The 22771-nt window shown below is 46.0% G+C and overlaps 1 protein-coding gene across 1 annotated transcript in view; it reads left to right on the forward strand.

Moving 5' to 3' along the window:
• The first annotated feature begins 1062 nt into the window (after positions 1–1062).
• Positions 1063–22771, forward strand: part of Cnnm4 (cyclin and CBS domain divalent metal cation transport mediator 4) — a 50236-nt gene continuing 28527 nt past the window's right edge. Inside the window, exon 1 of the mRNA XM_045147748.1 lies at positions 1063–2455. Coding sequence (XP_045003683.1) covers positions 1063–2455 — 1393 coding nt within the window. The remainder of the gene's footprint in view (positions 2456–22771) is intronic.

A 22771-nucleotide genomic window follows, 5' to 3' on the forward strand; every position in this document is an offset into this window, starting at 1 on the left:
CCTCTTCCTCTGTCCTAGTCTCAAACTGGCCTTGAATTTAAGGCGATCCTCCTACCTCTTGCCTCCCAAGTGCTGGGATTAAAGGCATGCGACACCACGCCGGCTCCAAATTAATAATTCTTACTGATATTTACAGATGAGGAGCCCAAGTCTAGAGATTAGTGATGCGAAAGTGTAAGAATTGTGCTCGCGTTCAGTTTCCGCCTCTGCAAAATGGAAATAATATCTATTTTAGTTATGGGAAGACTCAATAACTATTACATAGGTGTTTACCTGTCTATTGCCTGCTTTCTGCTGTAAACTCCAGAGGGCCTGAATTTAGCCTCTGCTATACTGTCAGGGCCTGAAACAATGTCTGGCACATGGTAGGTTTTCAATAAAAACCTGTGCCCAAATGGAAATGAGAGGAGATAAACATAGGTCAGATTTGCCTAGGGCGCAAGGCAGCCCCGGGGCAGATGTGAGCAGTCGGTTAGCGGGCGTGGAACCTACATTGTACAAAGTCAGCAAACCCCCCAAAAGTGAGGAGGCCAGGAAAGTCTCCGAGGGCAGGCTGCAATGCCAGCCTAATCCCTCTGGTTCCTCTTTTCTTTTTCTAAATCGGGAAAAGCATTTTTCTCGCTTTGCCCACAAAAAAGGGTGTTGGAGACAAGGAAGAAGCAGAGCTCGCGAGGCCAGGAAGACAAAATCTCAGCGTAGGGGAGCTGGCCCCCGCGGGAAAGCAGGGGAAAGCCAGGCAGGGAGCCGAGGCGGAGGGCGGGGCTGGCACCGGCCCCGGCTCCCGCGCACCTGGCCGCGCCACTCCACCTTATGCGCGCAGACCTCCTTAAGGAAGGGCGGGCGGGGGGGGCGCATGCCCGGGGCGGGGCGTCGCATGCAAATGAGGGGCGTGAGGCGGTGGGGCGGGGCGGGCGGGGCCTGAGGGGCGGGGCGGGCGGGGCTCCGACCTGACGTCAGGCCAGCGGCCCGGGCAGTTGGCTCGGCGGCGGCGGAGCGGCAGGAGCTGCGGCGCCGAGCGGGCCGCGCGGCTGGGCTCGGGGAGCGGCGGCAGAGCTGAGCAACATGGCGCCGGTGGGCGGGGGCGGGTGCCCGGGCGGCGGGCCGGCCCGAGGGCGCCTCCTCCTGGCGGCGCTGGTGCTGCTGTGGGCGCGGGGGGCCAGGGGCCAGAGCAGCCCCCAGCAGAGCGCGATCCTGGGCATGAGGCTGGCGAGCTGCAACAAGTCGTGTGGGATGAACCCGGATGGCATCATCTTCGTGTCCGAGGGCAGCACGGTGAACTTGAGGCTTTACGGCCACAGCCTGGGCGATATCTCCAGCAACCTGATCTCCTTCACCGAGGTGGACGACTCCGAGACGGTCCAAAATACCACCAACTGCCTGGAGCTCACCAAGGACTTGGTGGTCCAGCAGCTGGTCAACGTGAGCCGCGGAAACACGTCCGGGATGCTGGTGGTGCTCACCAAGTTCCTCCGGAGGAGTGAGAACATGAAGCTGTACGCTCTATGCACCCGAACCCGGGTCGGCGGGCCCTGGCTCAAGTGGACCGACAAGGACTCGCTCCTTTTCATGGTGGAGGAGCCAGGAAGGTTCCTTCCCCTTTGGCTGCACATCCTCCTCGTTTTGGTGCTTCTAGTGTTTTCAGGCATATTTTCTGGCCTCAACCTGGGGCTTATGGCCCTGGATCCAATGGAGCTGCGCATCGTGCAGAACTGTGGAACTGAGAAGGAGAGAAAATATGCCCGCAAGATAGAGCCCATTCGGCGCAAGGGTAACTACTTGCTCTGCTCCCTGCTCCTGGGAAACGTGCTAGTCAACACCTCCCTCACCATCCTTCTGGACAACCTCATTGGGTCCGGCCTTATGGCAGTGGCCTCCTCCACCATTGGCATTGTCATCTTTGGGGAGATCGTACCTCAGGCCCTGTGCTCCCGACATGGGCTGGCTGTGGGTGCCAACACCATTGTTCTCACCAAAATCTTCATGTTGCTCACCTTCCCCCTCAGCTTTCCCATTAGCAAGCTCCTGGACTTTTGTTTGGGTCAGGAGATTCGCACTGTTTACAATCGGGAGAAGCTGATGGAGATGTTGAAGGTGACAGAGCCCTATAATGACCTGGTGAAAGAGGAGCTAAATATGATCCAGGGTGCCCTGGAACTACGGACCAAAACTGTGGAGGATGTCATGACACAGCTCCACGACTGTTTCATGATCCCCAGCGATGCCATTCTGGATTTCAACAGAATGTCGGAGATTATGGAAAGTGGCTATACTCGCATTCCTGTGTTTGAAGACGAGAGATCCAATATTGTAGATATTCTTTACGTCAAAGACCTGGCCTTTGTGGACCCTGATGACTGCACCCCACTTAAGACTATCACTCGTTTCTACAATCACCCGGTACATTTTGTCTTCCATGACACTAAGTTGGATGCCATGCTGGAGGAGTTCAAGAAGGGTAAGGACTGACGCAACATTGCTTTTCTGTAACAGCTCTGGTGCTCCTGCATGTTCCGGGGTTGCTGGTTTCACTGTGTGATTTGTTCATTTGTGTGATTCTGCCCCTCTGCCCATTTACTGCTTATGCCTCTGAGGAGAATGTTATCAGGTGCAGTAGAAACAGTTCTTAAGCATTTGCCTTCTAGTAGGTATTGTGCTTTGTGCTTCTGATGAAACAAAGCTGAGAAAGACACCCTTGCCTACTTGCAGGATAGAGCAAGGCCTGTGGGAGGGGATAGAGGAAAGAAGAGTGAGGCTAATGCCTGGAAAGAGGCCAATCAGGCTGATGGAGATTTAGAGGACTGGCTGGGGAAACTGTCACAGGGGAGGGAACATTTGAGGAGGGATGGAGTGGCTTGGTACTGGGACAGACCCTCCGTGTGAGGAAGCCGAGGGTGTGCTTGTGGCTCAGCAGGTGGTTCTGTTTGTCAGTGCTATTGGCCCTGCTGACTAGTGGGAGTATTTGGGGCCCTAGAGGTGGGCCATAAGTCTGTGGTGACATTGGAGTTCTGGAAGGTATTCCAGCAGGGGAGTGCCTTCACTGGAGCCCCAGCCCACAGCAGCAGAGTTGGGAGGTCTCTAGTTGGTTCCTGGCACAGAATGATGCCAAGTAACACTTTCCACTCTTCAGCAGAAGCAAGATGATCAAGTTTGAGTTATTGTTCTGTCTTTCCCAGGCGCCAAACATAAATTTGCTTCCTGTGGTTTGCTGGAATCTTCAGCTGGCCTTGCATTGCCTCCCCCCCCCCCCCCAATCACATGTGTGCTTGGATGGCTGACCTGAAGCTTGGCACTTGGAAGGTTTACTCCCCAGTCTCAAAGCTCAGGACACACACCCCTTTCTTTACACCCAACAAAGCCTTCCTCCCACCTCTGCACCCTGAAGTCGTCAGAGTGGCAGTAAACAAGGTAATTATGGAGTAAAACCCTCCCAGGCTGAAGGGGGTACAGAGGCAGAAAGGAGCTCCTTAAAAGAATCTTGGATAGAGGGGCCATCCTATAGGAACTCCCCTTCTTAAACCCCAGGGCAACCTTCTTGCCTTAGCTAGAGCTGCTGCTGGCTGAGGCTCAGGTAAAGTTAGGGCTGGGAACCACTTCTGAACCCCAGCTAAGGGGAAGCCTGGGGTCATTTCTGGACCAGAGAATGGAGGACAGCCTTGGAGTGGGATTGAGAGGGAAGAGCTGGCCAGGCCAGGTCAGGTTTGGGCCAGAGTCCGGGAAGAGTGGTGGGTTGGTACCCTCCCTTTTAAGTGTGCTAGGCAAACTCAGCATCAGAGGTATGGATGCCTTGACCAGGGCAGGAGATAGTGTGGGTCACAACCTTACTCCTAGATGCCTACTGGTAGAGCTTTGAAGGTGCAGAATCAAGAGCTTATTCTACCCAGGGACTCAGCTGGTACAGAGGAGCAGCAAGGAGTGTGCCTCACTCATTCCCCCCTCCCACCCTACCAGCAGCCTGGGATCCTGAAGATTTCTCCCTGTGTCTTGGTTAGGAACCTGATGAGGACTCACAGGACAGCCTTTCCTTCCCTACCTCTGTAGTCTTTGAGGTGGTGACTGGTGACATACCCAGCAGCATCTCCACATCATTTCAGCCAGTCTAGTCTTAAGCAGTATGGATTGATCTATCTTGGCATCTAGCTCCTGCAAGGCTAAGCTCTCTTGTATGGCAGTGTCTTGAGTCTTGGCTTGGCATCTTTGGACTCTATTCTGTCCTATGAAGGAGAACTCTTTCATTATGCTGGGAAAACAGAGCTGGCGTCTCTTAGGCCAGAGCTTTGTTGAGCCCAACTCTCCACCAACACCCACTAGACTCTAATGGCATCTGCTTTGTGCAGCAGGCCGCCTTAGAAATATGTGATGCAGCTGGTCACCCTTATGAACAGGCCCTGAGCTTTACACTATGCCTTCCTGATGCCCAGAGGTCTTGGAAACCTCACCAGTCACCACATCAGGTATGGTGCTATGTCTTTCTGTGCAGGTTTGCTGCTCCACCATGTGGCCTCTCCTAGGTCTTTCCATTTGGCAAATAATTCTATTCTGAGGCTCCCCAGGACGTGGCAACACACCTAGTATACACCCGCAACTGAAAAGGCTTATTTCCAGGTTTAGTGTCTAGAAGGCTTCTTTCTCTCACTCTCACTTTCTTTCTTTCTTTTTTTTTGTGAGAAGCAGGTATGAAGCGCGGCATAGCTAGTGCTGTCAACAGCATCAACGTCAGAGCTGGGGTGACTTTCTGAGGGTCTTTTCTGGACTCTCCACCCCAAATTTGGATACAGGTATTGGGCCTAGCTCTGCCAGAGTCCTTTTGCTTGGCTGTAGTGTTTTTGGTTTTTTGTTTTTCTTTTTTCTTTTTCCAGAGGTAGGGTCTCACTCTAGCTAAGACTGACCTGGAATTCACTATGTAGTCTTAGGGTGGCCTCGAACTCATAGAGATCCTCCTACCTCTGCCTACCCAGTGGTGGGATTAAAAGCATGCACCACTATGCCTGGCTATGTTTTGATTTTTTTTTTAAATTTTTTTATTTATTTGAGAGAGACAGACACACAGAGAGAAAGACAGATAGAGGGGGAGAGAGAGAATGGGCGCGCCAGGGCTTCCAGCCTCTGCAAACGAACTCCAGACGCATGCGCCCCCTTGTGCATCTGGCTAACGTGGGACCTGGGGAACCGAGCCTCGAACCGGGGTCCTTAGGCTTCACAGGCAAGCGCTTAACCGCTAAGCCATCTCTCCAGCCCTATGTTTTGATTTTTTAAAATTTATTTTTATGTATTTATTTTTTAGAGAGAGAGAATTGGCATGCCAGGGCCTCAGCCACTGCAATCAAATGCCAGATGCTTGCACCATCTAGTGGGCAGTGTGATCTTGTGCTTGCTTCACTTTTGTGTGTCTGGCTAACATGGGATATGGAGAGTAGAACATGGTTCCTTAGGCTTTGCAGACAAGCCATCTCTCCAGCCCATTGTTTTGATTTTCTTGCTATAGATTCCAGGCTAGCCTTGGACTCCTAGCTTCCTATGAGCTGGGATTGCAAACATGTTCCACAGTGCCTAGCATCTGTAATTCTTTTTGTTGTTGGTTTCTTTTATTTATTTATTTTTTTAACCTGTCAACCGCTTCTAGCTTCTGGGTAACAAACAGCACCTTAAGAATCCTCTTTGAGGCTGAGGACAGAACTAAATGCCAGCAGAGTAGCGTAGGTGAAGGCCCAGCATACAGGGGCAATGCTTCAGGTGTCAGAGAGTGGGGCTCAGGACTCCATAGTCGCTCTCCCCACCAGGAGGGTTTGAGAATCCCCTGACCTTGCTCTGTAAACTGCCTTGGATATGAGGAGCTCTGCAGCCTCATCCCATCCTTGTAATGACCCCTGGAGTAGCCCCTGCTTTTACTTATTTATTTTTTCCAGAAAAGCCGCCTTGGTGCTCAGAGCTGAGAGCCACCATACCTGGGAGGTTTCCTGGAGAAAGTGGGAGTTGTGCCTGGGAGGGCAGTGCCAAGGCACATCTTGGAGACAGATCCTAGGGGACTGACTGCCAGGGAGGGGCTAGCCAGGGTCTGGCTTCCCAGGGGCCCAAGGTAGGAGCAGTTCCCTTTTGTAGGTCCTTAGTCTCATTAATAAGCGAATTTAGAAATTGACTCAGAAGGAAGCCCAAGGACAATTTTATTAGGGTGTGAGAGAGAAGACTCAGGTAAACTAACTCTCAGCAGCTACTGGAAGATGGATGCTAGAAAGTCATGACTGCATCAGGGTCAGCAATGGAGGGCTGCAAGCAGCTGCATAGGATGGTGGGGGGTGGTCTTCAGAGAAAATAGTGAAAAAGCCCAGATTATCAGAGCACGCACACCGAGGATATTGGACAGTGTCTGAAGAAAAGATTGGAAAAGGAGAAAAGGAAAAGTTACATTTTTTGTGTGTTAGAACTAAACACAGCAAAAGGCTTATAGTGTAGATCTGCAAGCAAATGCCTGTAGTTCTTTTAGGGTCTTTTTGTCCCTCACCCTACAGTTTTATTATAAGTTCCTTGAGGGAGGGTTTTTGCCTTATTAGTGTTTTCACCACTGAGTGTCTTGCCATGAGATGGGTCTTCAGGAATGTTAGTTGAACAAATGAATGAGTGAACAAACAAATGGGTGACTGTATGCCAAGCCCTGCTGACTCTCCCCTTCCTTGAACATACCTGGGCACTCCTATTCTGGGGCCTTTGCCCTAGCTGCTCTCTCCGACAGGAGTGTTTTCCCCAGAAGTCAGGGTGGTCCACTCCCTTTCTCATGCTGCTTCAGCCTCACTTCAGCGAGGCCTTGCTGTCATCCTGTTTAAGCCTGTAACCCCCACATCCCACTTGATACCCCTGGTCTCTCCTACCCTGTGGTGCCTTTTTCTCATCGCACATCTCACCAGCAGCCCTGCAGTTTGCTTTTTGCTGCTGTCTGCTGCCTGTCTCCTCCCACTGCAATATAAGTTCCAAAGGTCAGAGCTTTGTGTTCTGACCACTGATTCTCTGCACACATTCTAAGACCTCAATAAAACATCATTGAGTGAATAAGAAAGTGAATGACCTCACACTTGAGAGAAAATTGTTTCTACCCTAAGAGTGTTAGGTTTTGGAAAGGCTGATGAAGGATAAACCACAGTGGGTGTTGTGTGTTGTCAGAGTCTCAGCATCTCCATCTGCACCAGGAGAGACTGGAGGAGCTCCTGGAACCACACATGTGGTCATGATTCCAGGCAGGAAGCAGTTTGGGCCTCAAGTCTGATGATTGAGTCCCTTTTCCCTGTGCCTCAGTTTCTCAGCCAGTAAGCGGTCTTCCGCCATGGGAAGTTTACACAGGCTCCCTCATTAAGGTGAGTCACCCAATTGCCCCTGCACACCTAGAAGCAGGCTCTGGCACTGGAAGTCAGTGCATGCACAGGGCTTCCCCAGAACTAAAACAAAGAGCTCCAGCCTCTAGCTACATCTGCCTCCTAGCTCAAGGCAGTGAGCATTGTTGAACTCCCTGCCATGGGCATGACATAATGCCAGGTGCCGCCGGACCTCAAGAGTAAGACCTTCGAGTGCATGAAGACATGCCAGTTAATCAAAGGCGCCCACATTCATGCAGTTTGAACTTTGGTCCTTCCAATAGAACCTCGCCTAGAACTATTTGCAGCACTGAGTGTTGGGAGAGGGTTTGTCATAGGGGAATAGTGCCCAGGGCCTCGTGGCCCAGCTTGCATTTTGCCTTCACTTAAGAGGCTTTGCAGACCTTAAAGCAGAGTCATAAATGAACTTTGTATAGAAGTTGTAGAGCTGGGCTTAAGCCCCACCTTGGACCCATCATCTACCTTTTCCTGTGCCACTCCCTCAGGGGCATTCCTGTCCCTCCCAGACACTTAGCTCATCTTATCTTGCCCCACCCACCTTATAACTTTCTGGACCACTATAAGAGCTGGATATAAACTCCACCCAGCCAGAAATGGGTGTAAATTCCACCCTGCTTGGTCACTGACCTATGAGATGACCATGGACCTGTTTCTGCTCCTTTCAGTAAGTAAGTGGGATATAATTTGGAGAGGAAAGCAAGCGAGAAATATTTTCATTAAAATTCCCTCCCATATTTCCAACTATGCCATGTAAGATTTTCCCATCTACTTAACTTTATTCCCATAACAGCTATAAAGTCAAGAGAAAACAACAACAACACTGCATGATTTTTGCATTCACTCTTGGTTCCTGTCATTGACACACCTTCAGTAACTTATCCCCACACCCCACCTCCCACTCATGTACTTGTTAAAAAAAAAAATTAAACTTTTGCAGCCTGTGTGTCTGATGCAGTGCTGCTGTTGAGAGTCAGAGGTGAATAAAACAGTCCATTCACAGAAGTCAGTCTACCAGAGAAAGAGAGAGACTTAAAACCAAGAGCTCACAGATAGGACAGGTCTGAGGCAGGGTGAGGTGAGTGTTGGAGGTTATTGGCTTATGGTTTGGATCAATGATGTTATTTAACTGTGGTAGAGAAAGGATGAAAAGGCAATTTGGCAAAGATGGGGGAAAGAGGAGATTAATAAAAGGGATTACCAAAAAAATTTAAAAATTAAAGATAAATTAAAAAGCTGGACATGGTGGCACATGCCTTTAATCTCAGCATTTGGGAGGCAGAGGTAGGAGGATTTTTGCTGTTGAGTCAAGGCCACTCTGATACTACATAGTGAACTCAAGGTCATCCTGGGCTAGAGTGAGACTCTACCTTGAACCACTGCACCCGCCCCACCCCACTCCCCCAAAAAAGCTGGTCATGGTGTGGTGGTGCACAACTTTAATCCCAGCATTTGGGAGTCAGATGTAGGATTGCCACAAATTCAAGGCCAGCCTGAGACTACATAGTGAATTCCAGGTCAGCCTGGGCTAGAATGAGACCCTACCAAATAAAAAAAAAATGAAAGTCAGGCATGGTGGCACAGTCCTTTAATCCCAGCACTCAGGAGGCAGAGGAAGGAGGATTGCTGTGAGTTTGAGGCCACCCTGAGACTCCATAGTGAATTCCAGGTCAGCCTAGGCTAGAGCGAGACCCTACCTCAAAAAAACAAACAAACAATAAAAAAGGTATTACTCACTATTAGTATTGTGTTCACACCAGAGCTTCTCACACTCAAACTGCCCTTGAACCACCTGGGCATTTTAAGAGTATGACTTTTTTCTTTTTCTTTTTTGTAGATAGGGTCTCACTCTAGTCCAGGCTGACCTGGAATTCACTACGTAGTTTCAGGCTGTCTTGAACTCATATCAATCCTCCTACTTCTGCCTCCCCCCAAGTGCTGGGATTAAAGGTGTGTACCACCATGTCCAGCTCGCCCTTCTACCCTTCCTCCCTTCCTCCCTTCCTCCCTTCCTCCCTTCCTCCCTCCCTCCCTCCCTTCCTTCTTTCCTTCCTTCCTTCCTTATTTTTTGAGACAGGGTCTCAAACCATAGCCCAAATGATATCCTGAACTTTCCGTGTGGCCCAGCTGGCCTTGAAGTCACAATAGTCCTCCTATCTCAGCCTCTTAAGTGCTGAGATTATAAGCATGAGTCCCCAGGCCTGGCAAATCTTCGTTTGCAGAACATCTAAACAAGTGTACAGGTGAAAATATCCACGTGGGGCTTAGGAGGGAGACCAGGACCATGCTATATAGTGTCGCAAAATGAAGATGGTAAGAAGGTGTCAAGATAGTGCTGGGGTGGCAGCATGGAGAAGCCTAGAAAACAGCCCGCAATGGGACAGTTGAGCTCCACAGTGCTCAGGGATAAGTGTAGGGTGAAGGCAGTTATATATACCCTGATGCCCATCAGCTCCGCATCAGTCAGTGAGTTATCTGGAGGAGCTGTCTGGGGCAGGTGTATCTGGGAGTAACAGTTGCTGCATTCATGTGGTTGGCACTGTGGGCATGGGGCAGAGGTCCCAGTGCAGGCAGCTGACAAGGCCTTCTGCCAGCCAGGCTGCTGCTTACTTTCTCTTTGGTGTCATGCTGTGGGCAGGAGCAGGACCCTGTGGAGCAGGCTAATGCATCCTTTGCTGCATACAGGCTGGTTTGTACTGAGGAGCCAGGACACAGCAGTCTCACGGATCTACTGTTGGCCTCTCTTAAAGCTATTGATTGTGCGTAGGAAGAAGGTGCTGCCTTGTGTTGGGCCCTAATAAGAGTTTCTGGGCGTACTTCTACTTTTAATTAGGAGCACCAGCTCCAGTGATGTCTCCAGTGACACCCAGGTCTGAATGGGGAACAGTGAACAGAGCTTTCGCCCTGAAAATAGATAGATGAGTGCCGAAAACAGAAAACCACAGAACTGTGCCCTATGGGAGCAGTGGCTAAAGGGAAGGGACATTGGAAGGAGGTTTGTCTTATCAGTAGAAGGAATCCCAAGGAAGCAATAAAATGAGGGGCATTTCAGCTGGATATTCAAGGATGGAGAGACATGGCATTTGCCACTTCTTCAGTCCTTTTGAGGGAGAACTTGGACAAGGACTGTTGGGTAGGAAATGATCTCATAAGCCCTTGGTCCCAAGTGTGGGCAAAAGTACTTCCTGTTGTGACTATTTTTCAGAGCATTGGGCTTTTCCTCTGACCCTAGTGCTGTTCTGGGGATGAGCCTGGCACACTGAATGTGCTGGGCATCTTTGAGAAAGAAACCTGTTGCACCTTGAGTTATATTTACCTTCCAGCCTTAGTCTTCCTAGGGCTGGACCAATGAGTGTGTTTAGCCTTCACTGAAAGAACACAGCCATAGAAGTGTGGGTAGAAGGAGGAGAATGAACCAGGTTCTTCTGTCACTGTTTTGGTGCATGACTTCGGCAGGGCCTCCTGCTTCCTTCCCCCAGCCCATGGGAAAGCACAGGCTGCCTTGCTTGTCTTCACACATGCTCTTAGTTTTCATGTGGGCTTATGGTTTCTCTGAATTTCTGAACAGAACTTGCCCAGAGCATGTAAGGGCTACATAGGTTCCCTAGTGTCCTCATGGCCCTGGGCAAAAAGGATGGCTATAGCTAATGTTTTCTCATTGACTATTTGATGTTGATATCATTGCCTATGCACAATGCCCGCTTTTGAGACACAGCGTAGTTTCTTCAGATTGCTTCTCAGATAGGAAATGAAGTTCTTTCTTATCCCTGCATCCTCAGGAGTGGCCTCTTGTTTTGCCCTGTGTGTGTTTGTGGGCAGGAAGGTGAGCCCTGAAGCTGAGTGTGTAGTGCCATTCTGTTTTTCTGGGGGTTAAGCCTAGTAGCACTGGAACATTCCCCAGAGGTTACCATCAGAGTGGCTTCTATGCTGCAGGGCTGATTTACTGTGACCTGGGCAGGGTTCTCGAAAGACTGGTTCCTTGGACTCACTGGAATGCCTGGTCTGTGGCCAGCAGGCAGCCTGGAGCCTTCTTGGAAGGAAGATCCCTCCCTCCACCTTGCATTGGCACATACATCCCACATGCACAGGGAGACTCACTTACATGAACATACACATGCAATGCACACACTCCCACACCCATCCCCTCATGCATATGCAAGGTCAGGCTCATACACACAATAACCTGGAGTCTTGTTTTCAGTTTAGCTCTATCTAGCCAAGCTTTCCTTTTCTCACTCTTAGTTAAAAGTAAGTTTAAAAATGATTTAATGAGAGCTGGGCGTGGTGGCGCATGCCTTTAAGCCCAGCACTTGGGAGGCAGAGGTAGGAGGATCACCATGAGTTTGAGGCCACCCTGAGACTACATAGTGAATTCCAGGTCAGCCTGGACTAGAGTGAGATCCTACCTCGAAAAACCAAAAAAAAAAAAAAAAAAAAAAAAATAAATATTGAATGCTTATGCATCTAGTTTATTCATGAAATGCTCAAAATAGCAGCTAACTCTTGAGCTCAGAAACATTTTTCCTTAGTGGTCCATGCTGATGATTGTGTCCACCTCCAGATTGAGGTGAGTACTGAAGGAGGTCAGGCATGTAAGTCCTTCAGCTCTGTGCCCAGAACCATGTAATTGTGTAATAGATGTGAGCTACTTTAACAGTTACTGTTATTACTGTGCAAAAGGAGCCCCAGTTGACACTGACACCAACTCATGGCCATAATAGTTCTCATATACTGGCAGGCTGTCTGACTGTTTGGCATGGTGCCTTTTTTGGAGTTATAAATACATTGAGCTAAAAAAGAAAAAAAAAAAAAAGCAGGCTGGAGAGATGGTTTAGTAGTTAGGCACTTGCCTGCAAAGCCTAAGGACCTAGGTTCAATTACCCAGTACCTAGGTTTGATTCCCCATACCCATGTGAGCCAGATTCACAAGGTGGCACATACTCATGCACCAGTGTTATTTCAGGTTGTGAGGGGAAGAGGCCTTGCTGGTAGACAAGAGGAGGACCCAGGGGAACTAAGACTCCTCTGGAGACCCTAGACCCAGAGCAAAGAATGCTTTTTTAAAAATCTTTTTTTGGGCCAGACATGGTGGCACACACCTTTAATCCCAATAGTCAGGAGGCAGAGGTAGGAGGATCACTGTGAGTTCAAGGCCACCCTGAGACTACATTGTGAATTCCAGGTCAGTCTTGGCTAGATTGAGACCCTACCTCAAAAAAAACAAAAAAAAAGGGGGGGGGCTGGAGAGATGGCTTAGAGGTTAAGTGCTTGCCTGTGAAGCCTAAGGACCCAGGTTCAAGGCTCCATTCCCCAGGACCCACGTTAGCCAGATGCACAAGTGGGCACACGCATCTGGAGTTTGTTTGCAGTGGCTGGAAGCCCTGGCATGCCCATTCTTTCTCTCTATCTGCCTCTTTCTCACTCTGTCTGTCATTCTCAAATAAGTAAATAAAAATGAACAAAAAAAAAATTAAAAAAAAAACTTCTTGGGGCACTGCAAAGATGGCTTAGTGGTTAAGGTGAAGCACCTTAACCACTAAAGCCATCTCTCCAGCCCATTGTACAATAATCTTGAATTTATTTTTTGAACTGAAATTCTGTATCCTTTGACCAGTATCTTTCCAGGTCCCCAGTCAATTCCTCCCCCCCCCCTTTTTTTTTTGGTGGTAGGGTCTCACTCTAGTCCAGGCTGACCTGGAATTCACTTTGTAGTCTCAGGGTAGCCTTCAACTCATGGCAATCCTTCTACCTCTGCCTCCCAGGGAGAAAGAATGAGAGAAAGAGAGAATTGGTACACCAAGGCCTCAGCCACTGTAATCAAACTCTAGATACCTGCACCACCTTGTACACAAGTGCAACCTTGTGTACCTGTGTCACCTTGTGTGTCTGGCTTACATGGGACCTGAAGAATTAATTGAACATGGGTCCTTAAGCTTTGCAGGCAAACACCTAAACTGTTAAGCCATCTCTCCAGCCCTCTTAATGACTTTTAAAAAATATTTTATTTATTTATTTGAGAAAGAGGGAGAGAAAGTAAGAGGCAGATTAAAGAGAAGGAGAGAGGATGGGCATGCCAGGGCCTCTAGCCACTACAAACAAATTCCAGATGCATGCACGACCTTGGCTTTACTTGAGTACTGGAGAATTGAGCCTGGGTCCTTTGGCTTTGCTGGCAAGTTGCTCAACTACTCGTAATGACTTTTGATGACTGAATTAAGCTCTTTTGCGTGCTAGACAAGCATCTTAACACTGAGATACATTCCCAGCTACTTGAATTTTTTTTAACTTTTTTTTAAAATTTTTTTAAAAATTTATTTATTTGAGAATGACAGACACAGATAGAGGGAGAGAGAGAGAATGGGCGCGCCAGGGCTACCAGCCTCTGCAAACGAACTCCAGATGTGTGCACCCCCTTGTGCATCTGGCTAACGTGGGACCTGGGGAACCGAGCCTCGAACCGGGGTCCTTAGGCTTCACAGGCAAGCACTTAACCGCTAAGCCATCTCTCCAGCCCCTTGAAATTTTTTTAATTTTAATTTTTTCTGGTTTATTTTAATTTATTTATTTGAGGCAGAGAGAGGGAGAGAAAGAGAATGGCTGTGCCAGGGCCTCTAGCCACTGCAAGCGAACTCCAGATGCATGTACTACCACGTGCATCTGGCTGGAGAATCGAACCTGGGTCCTTAGGTTTCTCAGGCAAGTGACTTAACTGCTAAGCCATCTTTCCAGCCCTGTTTTAATTAATTAATTAATTAATTAAATTGAGAGTGACAGAGAGAGAAAGAGGCAGAGAGAGAGAGAGAGAAAGAATGGGCACACCAGGGCCCCCAGCCAGTGCAAATGAACTCCAGATGCATGAGCCACCTTGTACATCTGGCTAATGTGGGTCCTGGGGAATTGAGCCTCGAATTGGGGTCCTTAAGCTCCATAGGCAAGTGCTTAACTGCTAAACCATCTCTCCAGCCCTGTTTTAATTTTTATTTATTTATTTATTTGAGAGAGAGAGAAAGAAAGGCATATAGAAAATGGGCGTGCCAGGACCTCCTATTGCTGTAAACAAACTCCAGATGCATACCCCACCTTGTGCATCTGTCTTATGTGGGTCCTGGGTAATTGAACCTGGGGCCTTTGGCTTTGCAGGCAAGAATCTTAACCATGAAGCTATCTCTGCAGTCCTACTTGAAGTTAATTTTAGTATAATCCAATTTATCAGACTTTTCCTCTGGCCAGTTAGACCTTTTTATATCTTGTCTAAAACTTTTGCCTTGTGGCTGGAGAGATGGCTTAGCAGTTAAGGTGCTTGCCTGTGAAGCCTAAGAACCCAGGTTAGATTACCCATGTAGGCCATATATACAAGGTGGTACATGCTTCTGGAGTTCATTTGCAGTGGCTACATGTGGCTTGCCCATTCTCTCTACCTGTCTCTCTCAATAAATAAATAATAAAATATTTAAATGAATAACAGCAACAACAACAATAAAAAACTTTGCCTAGGCCAGGTGTGGTGGTGCTCACCTTTAATCCCAGTATAGACACGGGAGGATTGTTGTGAGTTTGAGGCCAGCTTGAGACTACATAGTGAATTCTAGGCCAGTTTGGCTAGTGTTAGACCCTACTGCAGGAAAAGAGGAAAACAAAAACAAAAACAAAAACCTGGGGCTGGAGAGATGACTTAGCAGCTAAGGCACTTGCATAGGAAGCCTAAAGACACAGGTTCGATTCCCCTGTTCCCACGTAAGCCAGATGCACAAGGTGGCACATGCATCTGGAGTTTGTTTGCAGTAGTTGGAGACCCTGGTACACTCATTCTCTCTCTTTCCTTCTCTCTCTCAAATAAATAAAAATAAAAAAATATTTAAAAAACCTTTTGCCTATACACAAGTCAGGAAGTTAGTCTTCTATGTTATCTTATAGAAACTATTGTTTATCTTTCTCTTTTAGTTTTTAATCTTGCTGGAATTTATATTTGTTCTTAATGTGAGTTAAAGGTTAAGAATTTTTGTTTTGGTTTTTGAGGTAGGGTCTCACTCTAGCCCAGGCTGACCTGGAATTCTATGTAGTCTCAGGGTGGCCTCAAACTCATGGTGATCCTTCTACCTCTGCCTCCCGAGTGCTGGGATTAAAAGTGTGTGCCACCACACCCTACTAGAATTTTTAAAAAATATTTTATTTATGTATTTATTTGCAAGGAGAGAGAGAGAATGAATGAATGAATGGATGGATACCAGGGCCTCTGACCAGTGCAAATGAACTCCAGATGCATGTAGAATTTTTTTTTTTTTTAATCCAGTATAGTCATCCCATCACTTCAGTATTACTTAGTGAAAAGGCTCCTTTCTCACTCACCTGTGGCAGACTTATGAGGCTGCTCTTGGACTTCATATTCCCTAGGCCCATTTTTTTCTTGCTTTAATACTATGCTGATATAATTGCAATAGCTTTAAAATAAGCTGATATCTGGTCATATTAAGCCCTTTGCTTTACAAGAGTGTCTCAGTTATACTTAGCTTCTCACACATTTTATAGAACTGTAGTGAATCTATAGTTTAGAACTGACTTTTTTTTTTTGGTTTTTCGAGGTAGAGTCTTACTCTCTAGTCCAAGCTGACCCTGGAATTCACTACATAGTCTCAGGGTGGCCTCAACCTCACTGTGACCCTCTTATTTCTGCCTCCCAAATGCTGAGATTAATGGCGGTGCCACTACACCTCCCTTAAGGGCTTTTTTAAAAAGATTTTTTTTATTGACAACTTCCATAAATATAAACAATATACCATAATCATAATCCCTTCTCTCCACCCTCTCTCTTTCCTTCTTCCTGTATCCCCCTTCATTGAATCCCTTCTTTCCAACTAGTCTTCTTCTTTTAAAAAATATTTTATTTTTATTTATTTATTTGAGGGGGAAAGAGGCAGAGAGAGAGAGAGAGACACACACACACAGAGAATGGACGCGCCAGGGCTTCCAGCCACTGCAGACGAACTCCAGATGCATGTGCCGCCTTGTGCATCTGGCTTACATGGGTCCTGAGGAATTGAACTGAGGTCCTTTGGCTTCACAGGCAAGCACCTTAACCACCAAGCCATCTCTCCAGCCCTTAGTCTTCTATTTTGATGTCATCATTTTCCCCCTCCTTTTATGTAAGTCTTTTGTAAGTAGTAATAGCTACTGTGAGATTATGAATATCAGATAGACCACTTTGTATCTGGAAGGCAGCATGGTAAGCACTCTTCCACTTCCTTTGGCTCTTACATTCTTTCTGCCTCCTGTTCTGCAATGCTCCCTGAGCCTTGGAGGGTGTGGATAGAGCTATCTTATTTTGTGTTGAACACTACCCTGTCCCTTCTTCTCAGCACTTTGGTGAGTTTTGAGTCCCCCCCCAGTGGTCACCACTATCTGAAAAGAAAAGCTTCTCTAACCAAAAGTGAGAATAGCATTTAATACATGAATATAAACATAAGTATCTAGAGGACAGTTTAGTGAACATAATATATCCATTTAGTCAGACAACAGTAACTGTTCCCCTTAGGGCCTATGACCTTCCAAGCCATAGGCTTCATTAAGTTTTCAGTACCAGGTAGGATTTTCCTCACATGGAGCAGGCCTCAAGTCCAAGCAGAGAGCAGTTAGTTTCCCCATAACCGATATGCCACCATTTTTCTAGTTGGTACATTTGGCCTGGCTGGCCAGCCATGTAGCTTGTAGGGTCTACTGCTGCTCAGCACCACTGATGATTTTCTTCCCCCAATAGGCTGCATAGCTCTTTTCAGGATCCTGACCGCTAGTCAATAGGGAAGAAGCTTCTAGCTCAGCTCCAGCTTGATTTTTCAGTGACCTTGCAGCCCAATCATGTGGTGTCTTCAGCAATAGTGTAGGTGTTACCATGATCTAGTTCTGGTGGGCAACCAAGAGCCTTGGCAATAGCCTGTAATGTTTTAGGGCCAACAGTGAGCTGTTGGAGGCCCTGGCACACCCATTTTCTCTGTCTCTCTGTCTGTCTCTCCCTCTCTCAAATAAATGAAGGAAAATTATTTTTTAAAAGTAAAAAAAAATTTTTGAAAAGAAACAAAACCATTGAACTGGGTAATGATACACACCTTTAATCCTAGCACTCCAGAGACAGTGATAGGCTTGCTGTGAGTTCAAGGCCAGCCTGAGACTACATAGTGAATTCCAGGTCAGCCTGGGCTAGAGTGAGACCCTATCTTGAAAAACGAAGCAAACAAAAACCAACCAGATCTCCTTTTATTTTACCTACAATTATAGAAAAATAGAATTAACTTTGGATGTTGACCTTACTATAAATTCACTCATTCTAATTATTCTTATTCTAGATTCTTTTGGAATCTAGAATATAATCTACCCAATTATAGTATTATGAATGATGGTACTTTTATGTACTCATTGTTGAATCTTTCATATTCTGTGTCCTGTTTTGCCTTATTTTAGTGGTTGGGACATCACGGATCAGGTTAGGCCAGTATTGTGGCTATTCTCATGTCCTTCTTGGTCTGGAGATTTTCAAAACTGTTCATTAGGGGCTGGGAGGAGCTCAGTGGTAGAGCATTGCCTAGCATGCTAGAGGCCCTCATTTGATCACTGACATGGTATTGGGGTTGAGGATGGAGGACATAGCCTGGTCATTACATTTTTTAGTGTTTATAGACTTCCTTTATCAATCAGTAAAATTTCTTTATCTTTTTTTTTTATAAAGTTAATTTACTTTTCAGAAGTACTGTGTACACATGGCTTGGAGGTAATTTTATACAATATATATTTTTTTAATTAATTATTTATTTATTTGAGAGCGACAGACACAGAGAGAAAGACAGATAGAGGGAGAGAGAGAGAATGGGCGCGCCAGGGCTTCCAGCCTCTGCAAACGAACTCCAGATGTGTGTGTCCCCTTGTGCATCTGGCTAACGTGGGACCTGGGGAACCGAGCCTTGAACCGGGGTCCTTAGGCTTCACAGGCAAGCGCTTAACCGCTAAGCCATCTCTCCAGCCCTTCTTTATCTTTTGATATGACTGATTTCCTTCACTCTGAAATTCACTGATTCTTTCATGTTGATTCAAACATTACATTACTGGAGTAAACCTGTCTTACTCCTGATTTATTATCCTCTTTACACATCACTGGATTTAATTTGCTAATATCTTTACTTAAAATTTTGGCACCTACATTCAGGAGAGATGGGTCTGTAATTGTTTTTCCTGCTATTATAAGATGCCATCAGCTTTGTTAATGGCAGGAAAAATAATTGGTTAATAATTAAGTCTTTCCCTTCTTGTAATTAATACCCCACTATAGGTGAGCAAGTTTGAACATATCAGATGATAGTCTTTCTCTTCTTTCCCTCCTGCTCCTGCTCCTGCTTCTAACAACTCACACAAGCCTCTTACATCATCTGTGCTTTGGCTGTAGTTTTTCCCCCCTCTTCAGGTTTTGGTATCAAGATCTAGAATGACTTTAGTAGTTTGTAAACATTTGGAAATGGCACATTATTAACTGGAATCAACTGCATTTCACCAGAGGAAAACAGTTGCTAACTTTCATTTCTCTTATGAGTAGGGAAAGAATTACTAGGTTTGTGCAGTGGGAAGCTAGTGTCAGACTAGATGTGTCTGGATTTCGGCAATGTCTTTATTATTATTATTTTTTGATGAGATTCCGTAATCTTTTTTATTGCAAGGAGAAAAAGAATGAGCACACCAGTCCCTCTAACCACTGCACATGAACTCCAGATACATGCACCACTTTGTGTATTTGGCTTTACATGAGTACTGGGGAATTGAACCCAGGTGGCTAGGTTTTGCAGGCAAGTACCTTAACCACTGAACCATCTCTCCAGCCCTGATCTTATATTTAAATTAATTTATTATTTGAGAGAGAGAGAGAAAGAGTAAGAAAATGGGCATACCAGGGCCTTTAGCTACTGCAAGTGAACTCCAAACACATGGGTAACTATGTGCATGTGGCTTACATGGGTACTGGGGAACAGAACCCGGGTCCTGAGTTTTTGCAGGCAAATGCCTTAACCACTAAGCCATCTCACCAGCCAAGCAAAATCTTTAGTAGGATTTCCTAAACATCTTTATGACTAATATGGCATGTGTATGCTCATGTGATGGTTACACAATTGAGAACCTCCCAAGTAAGCTACCAGCAAAGGTCTGATGGGGAAGGGGTTCCTGGCTGGAGGTCTGTGGGGCAGGAGGCCAGATGGCTGTGTGTCCTGCTTCCAATTCCAGGAGAAAGGGTCAGGAGGGCTCCTGAAGCAAGCCAACTGAGTGCAAAGGGAGAAGCAGTTCGCTGGAAGGGTATACGCCTAAAAGGAGGCTGGCAGTGCTGGTGGACTGCTGGGACACCTTAGAGTTCCTAGCCACATGCCCCCTGCCTTTCCTTTGGACTGAGGCTATACCAGAAACAGGTTATCAGCCAGGCCAGCATCTGGCCAGATGCTTACTCTTCTCTCCTTATTTCCTTCCACTGTGGCTAATGGAGGAAGTTCTGTGTTTCATTCCTTGCCTTGAGGTTGTTCATGATTGATTTCTTGCTGAATCCTTTGAACTGTCCCTAGTGTCACACCTGGATGAATTCAATCTGAACTGAATCATCAGAAACTTTTAGGGGTCCTTAGATTCTTATGTTAAGTACATGGAGATATAGTCAGAGACACACACACACACACACACACACACACACACACACACACACACACACGGGTTTCCATATACACAAAGGGAGGGAAGATAAAATTGAAAGTCCAATTGTGAGTTGTATACACATGTGCCAAATGGAATGGCATGAGATCAACTTACTCAGAGATTCCTTACCTAATAGGAGTGAAGCCCTTGAATTCCATTCCCAGCCCTACCAAGGAATTTTTTTCTACTATAAAGTCTCACTCACATCTGGCTCAAGAAAAACTTATTACTAACACAAGAAAATAATGTGAAGACTTAAAAAGCAGGATACACAACTATATACATGGGCTGGGCATGGTGTCGCATGCTTTTAATGCCAGCACTTGGGAGGTAGAGGTAGGAGGATTGGCATGAGTTTGAGGCCAACCTGAGACTACATAGTAAATTCCAGGTCCACCTGGATTAGAGTGAGACCCTACCTGGAAAAAAAAAAACAAAACCCAAAACCATATCCATTGAAACCCTGTCTCACGTAAAAGTCCTTTTGACATGCATATAGTTTTTTTTTTCTCTTCTACCTCTGCCTCCCGAGTGTTGTGGTTAAAGGCATATGCCACCACACCCATATAGATTTACATATAGATTTAAATTTTTTAAATTTATTTACTTATTTGAGAGAGAGAGAAAGGGAGAGAAAGAGAGAGAGAGAAAGAGAAAGTGGGCACACCAGGGCCTCTAGCCATTGCAAATGAACTCCAGGTGCATGTGACTTGTGTATCTTGCTTACAGGAGTACTGGGGAATCGAACCTGGGTCCGATTGGCTTTGCAGGCAAGCTCCTTAACCACTAAGCCATCTCTCCAGCACTGATTTTTTTTTAAAATTTTTATTAACATTTTCCATGATTATAAAATATATCCCATGGTAATTCCCTCCCCTCCCCACCCCCACACTTTCCCATTTGAAATTCCATTCTCCATCATATTACCTCCCCATTACATTCATTGTAATTACATATGTACAATATCAACCTATTAAGTATCCTCTTCCCTTCCTTTCTCTACCCTTTATGTCTCCTTTTTAACTTACTGGCCTCTGCTACTAAGTATTTTCATTCTCACGCAGAAGCCCAATTATCTGTAACTAGGATCCACATATGAGAGAGAACATGTGGCGCTTGTCTAGCACCGATTTTTAAAAAAAATATTTTTATTTATTTATTTGAGTGAGAGAAAGAGGCAGACACACAGAGAGAATGGGCATGCCAGGGCCTCTAGTCACTGCAGATGAACTTCAGATGCATGTTCCACCACCTTGTGCATGTGGCTTCATGGTGTTCTGGGGAATTGAGCCTGGGCCCTTTGGCTTTGCTGGCAAGTGCCTTAATGGCAAAGCCATTTCTTCAGCTCCTGATCTTTATTTTATATTTCTATTTATGTATTTGACAGTGAGAATGGGTGGGCCAGAGCCTCCAGCCACTGCAGATGAATTCCAGATGCATATGTCTTGTTCATTTGGCTTATAGGGGTACTGGAGAATCAAGCCTGGGTCCTTTGGCTTTGCAAGCTAGCTCCTTAACCGCTAAGCAATCTCCCCAGCCCCGGATTCTTTTTTTCAGCCACTGCAAATGAACTCCTAACTCATGTGCTACCTTGTGCATCTGGCTCTCATGAGTACTGAGGAATTGAACCTGGGTCCATAGGCTTTGCAGGCAAGTGCCTTAACTGCTAAGACATCTCTCCAGAGCTGATTTTATTTTATTTTATTTTTTTGGTTTTTCAAGGTAGGGTCTCATTCTGGTCCAGGCTAACCTGGAATTAGCTATGTAGTTTCAGGAGTTTCAGGGTAGCCTTGAACCCACAGCAATCCTCCTACCTCTGCCTCCCAAGTGCTGGGATTACAGGCGTGTGCCTGATTTTTTTTTTTTTTTTTTTTTTTGAGGTAGGGTCTCACTCTAGCCCAGACTAACCTGAAATTCACTATGTAGTCTTAGGCTGACCTTGAATTCACAGTGATTATTATACCTCCTAAGTGCTAGGATTAAAGGTATAAGCCACCATGCCCAGTACCAACATAATTTTTTGAAATTTTCATTTATTTATTTGCAAAAAGAGAGGCAGAAAATTTGTGTATTAGGAACTCTACCCACTGCAAATGAACTCCAGATGCATGTGCCACTTTGTGCATCTAGCTTTATGTGGAGAATTGAACCTGGGTTGTTAGGCCTAACAGGCATGCAATGTAACTGCTGGGCCATCTCTCCAGCCCCAACACAAGCAAGGTTTTAAAAATAATTGTTTTATTTTATTTATTTATTTGAGAGAGAGAAAGAGGCAGAGAGAGAATGGGTGCACCAGGGCTTTCAGCTGCTGCAACTGATCTCCAGACATACGCATCACCTTGTGCATTTGGCTTACATGGGTCCTGGGAAATTGAGCCTGGGTCCTTTGGCTTTGGAGGCAAGTACCTTAACTGCTTAGTCATTTCTCCAGCCCACAAACATAATTTTAAAGAAGTTAAAAAAAATAAGTAAAAATGAAGTTACTATATTTAAATATCTTTGTAATAATTATTACTATATTATCTCTAGAACAAAGTCTGTTCTCTCAAGACACTAAACATATTCAGTAATACAGTGACTAGAAGCCTATTTCAAATAGCTTTGATTATTATTTTTATGTTTGCCATTTTTTTTTTTTTTTTTTTGTGGTTCCGGTTCTACCTGTGCTCTCTTGTGTTAACTAGTATTTGAGTATTGCTTGTTTTTTC

The sequence above is a fragment of the Jaculus jaculus genome, chromosome 4, assembly GCF_020740685.1.
Source record: "Jaculus jaculus isolate mJacJac1 chromosome 4, mJacJac1.mat.Y.cur, whole genome shotgun sequence".
In the NCBI taxonomy this organism is placed as follows: domain Eukaryota; kingdom Metazoa; phylum Chordata; class Mammalia; order Rodentia; family Dipodidae; genus Jaculus; species Jaculus jaculus.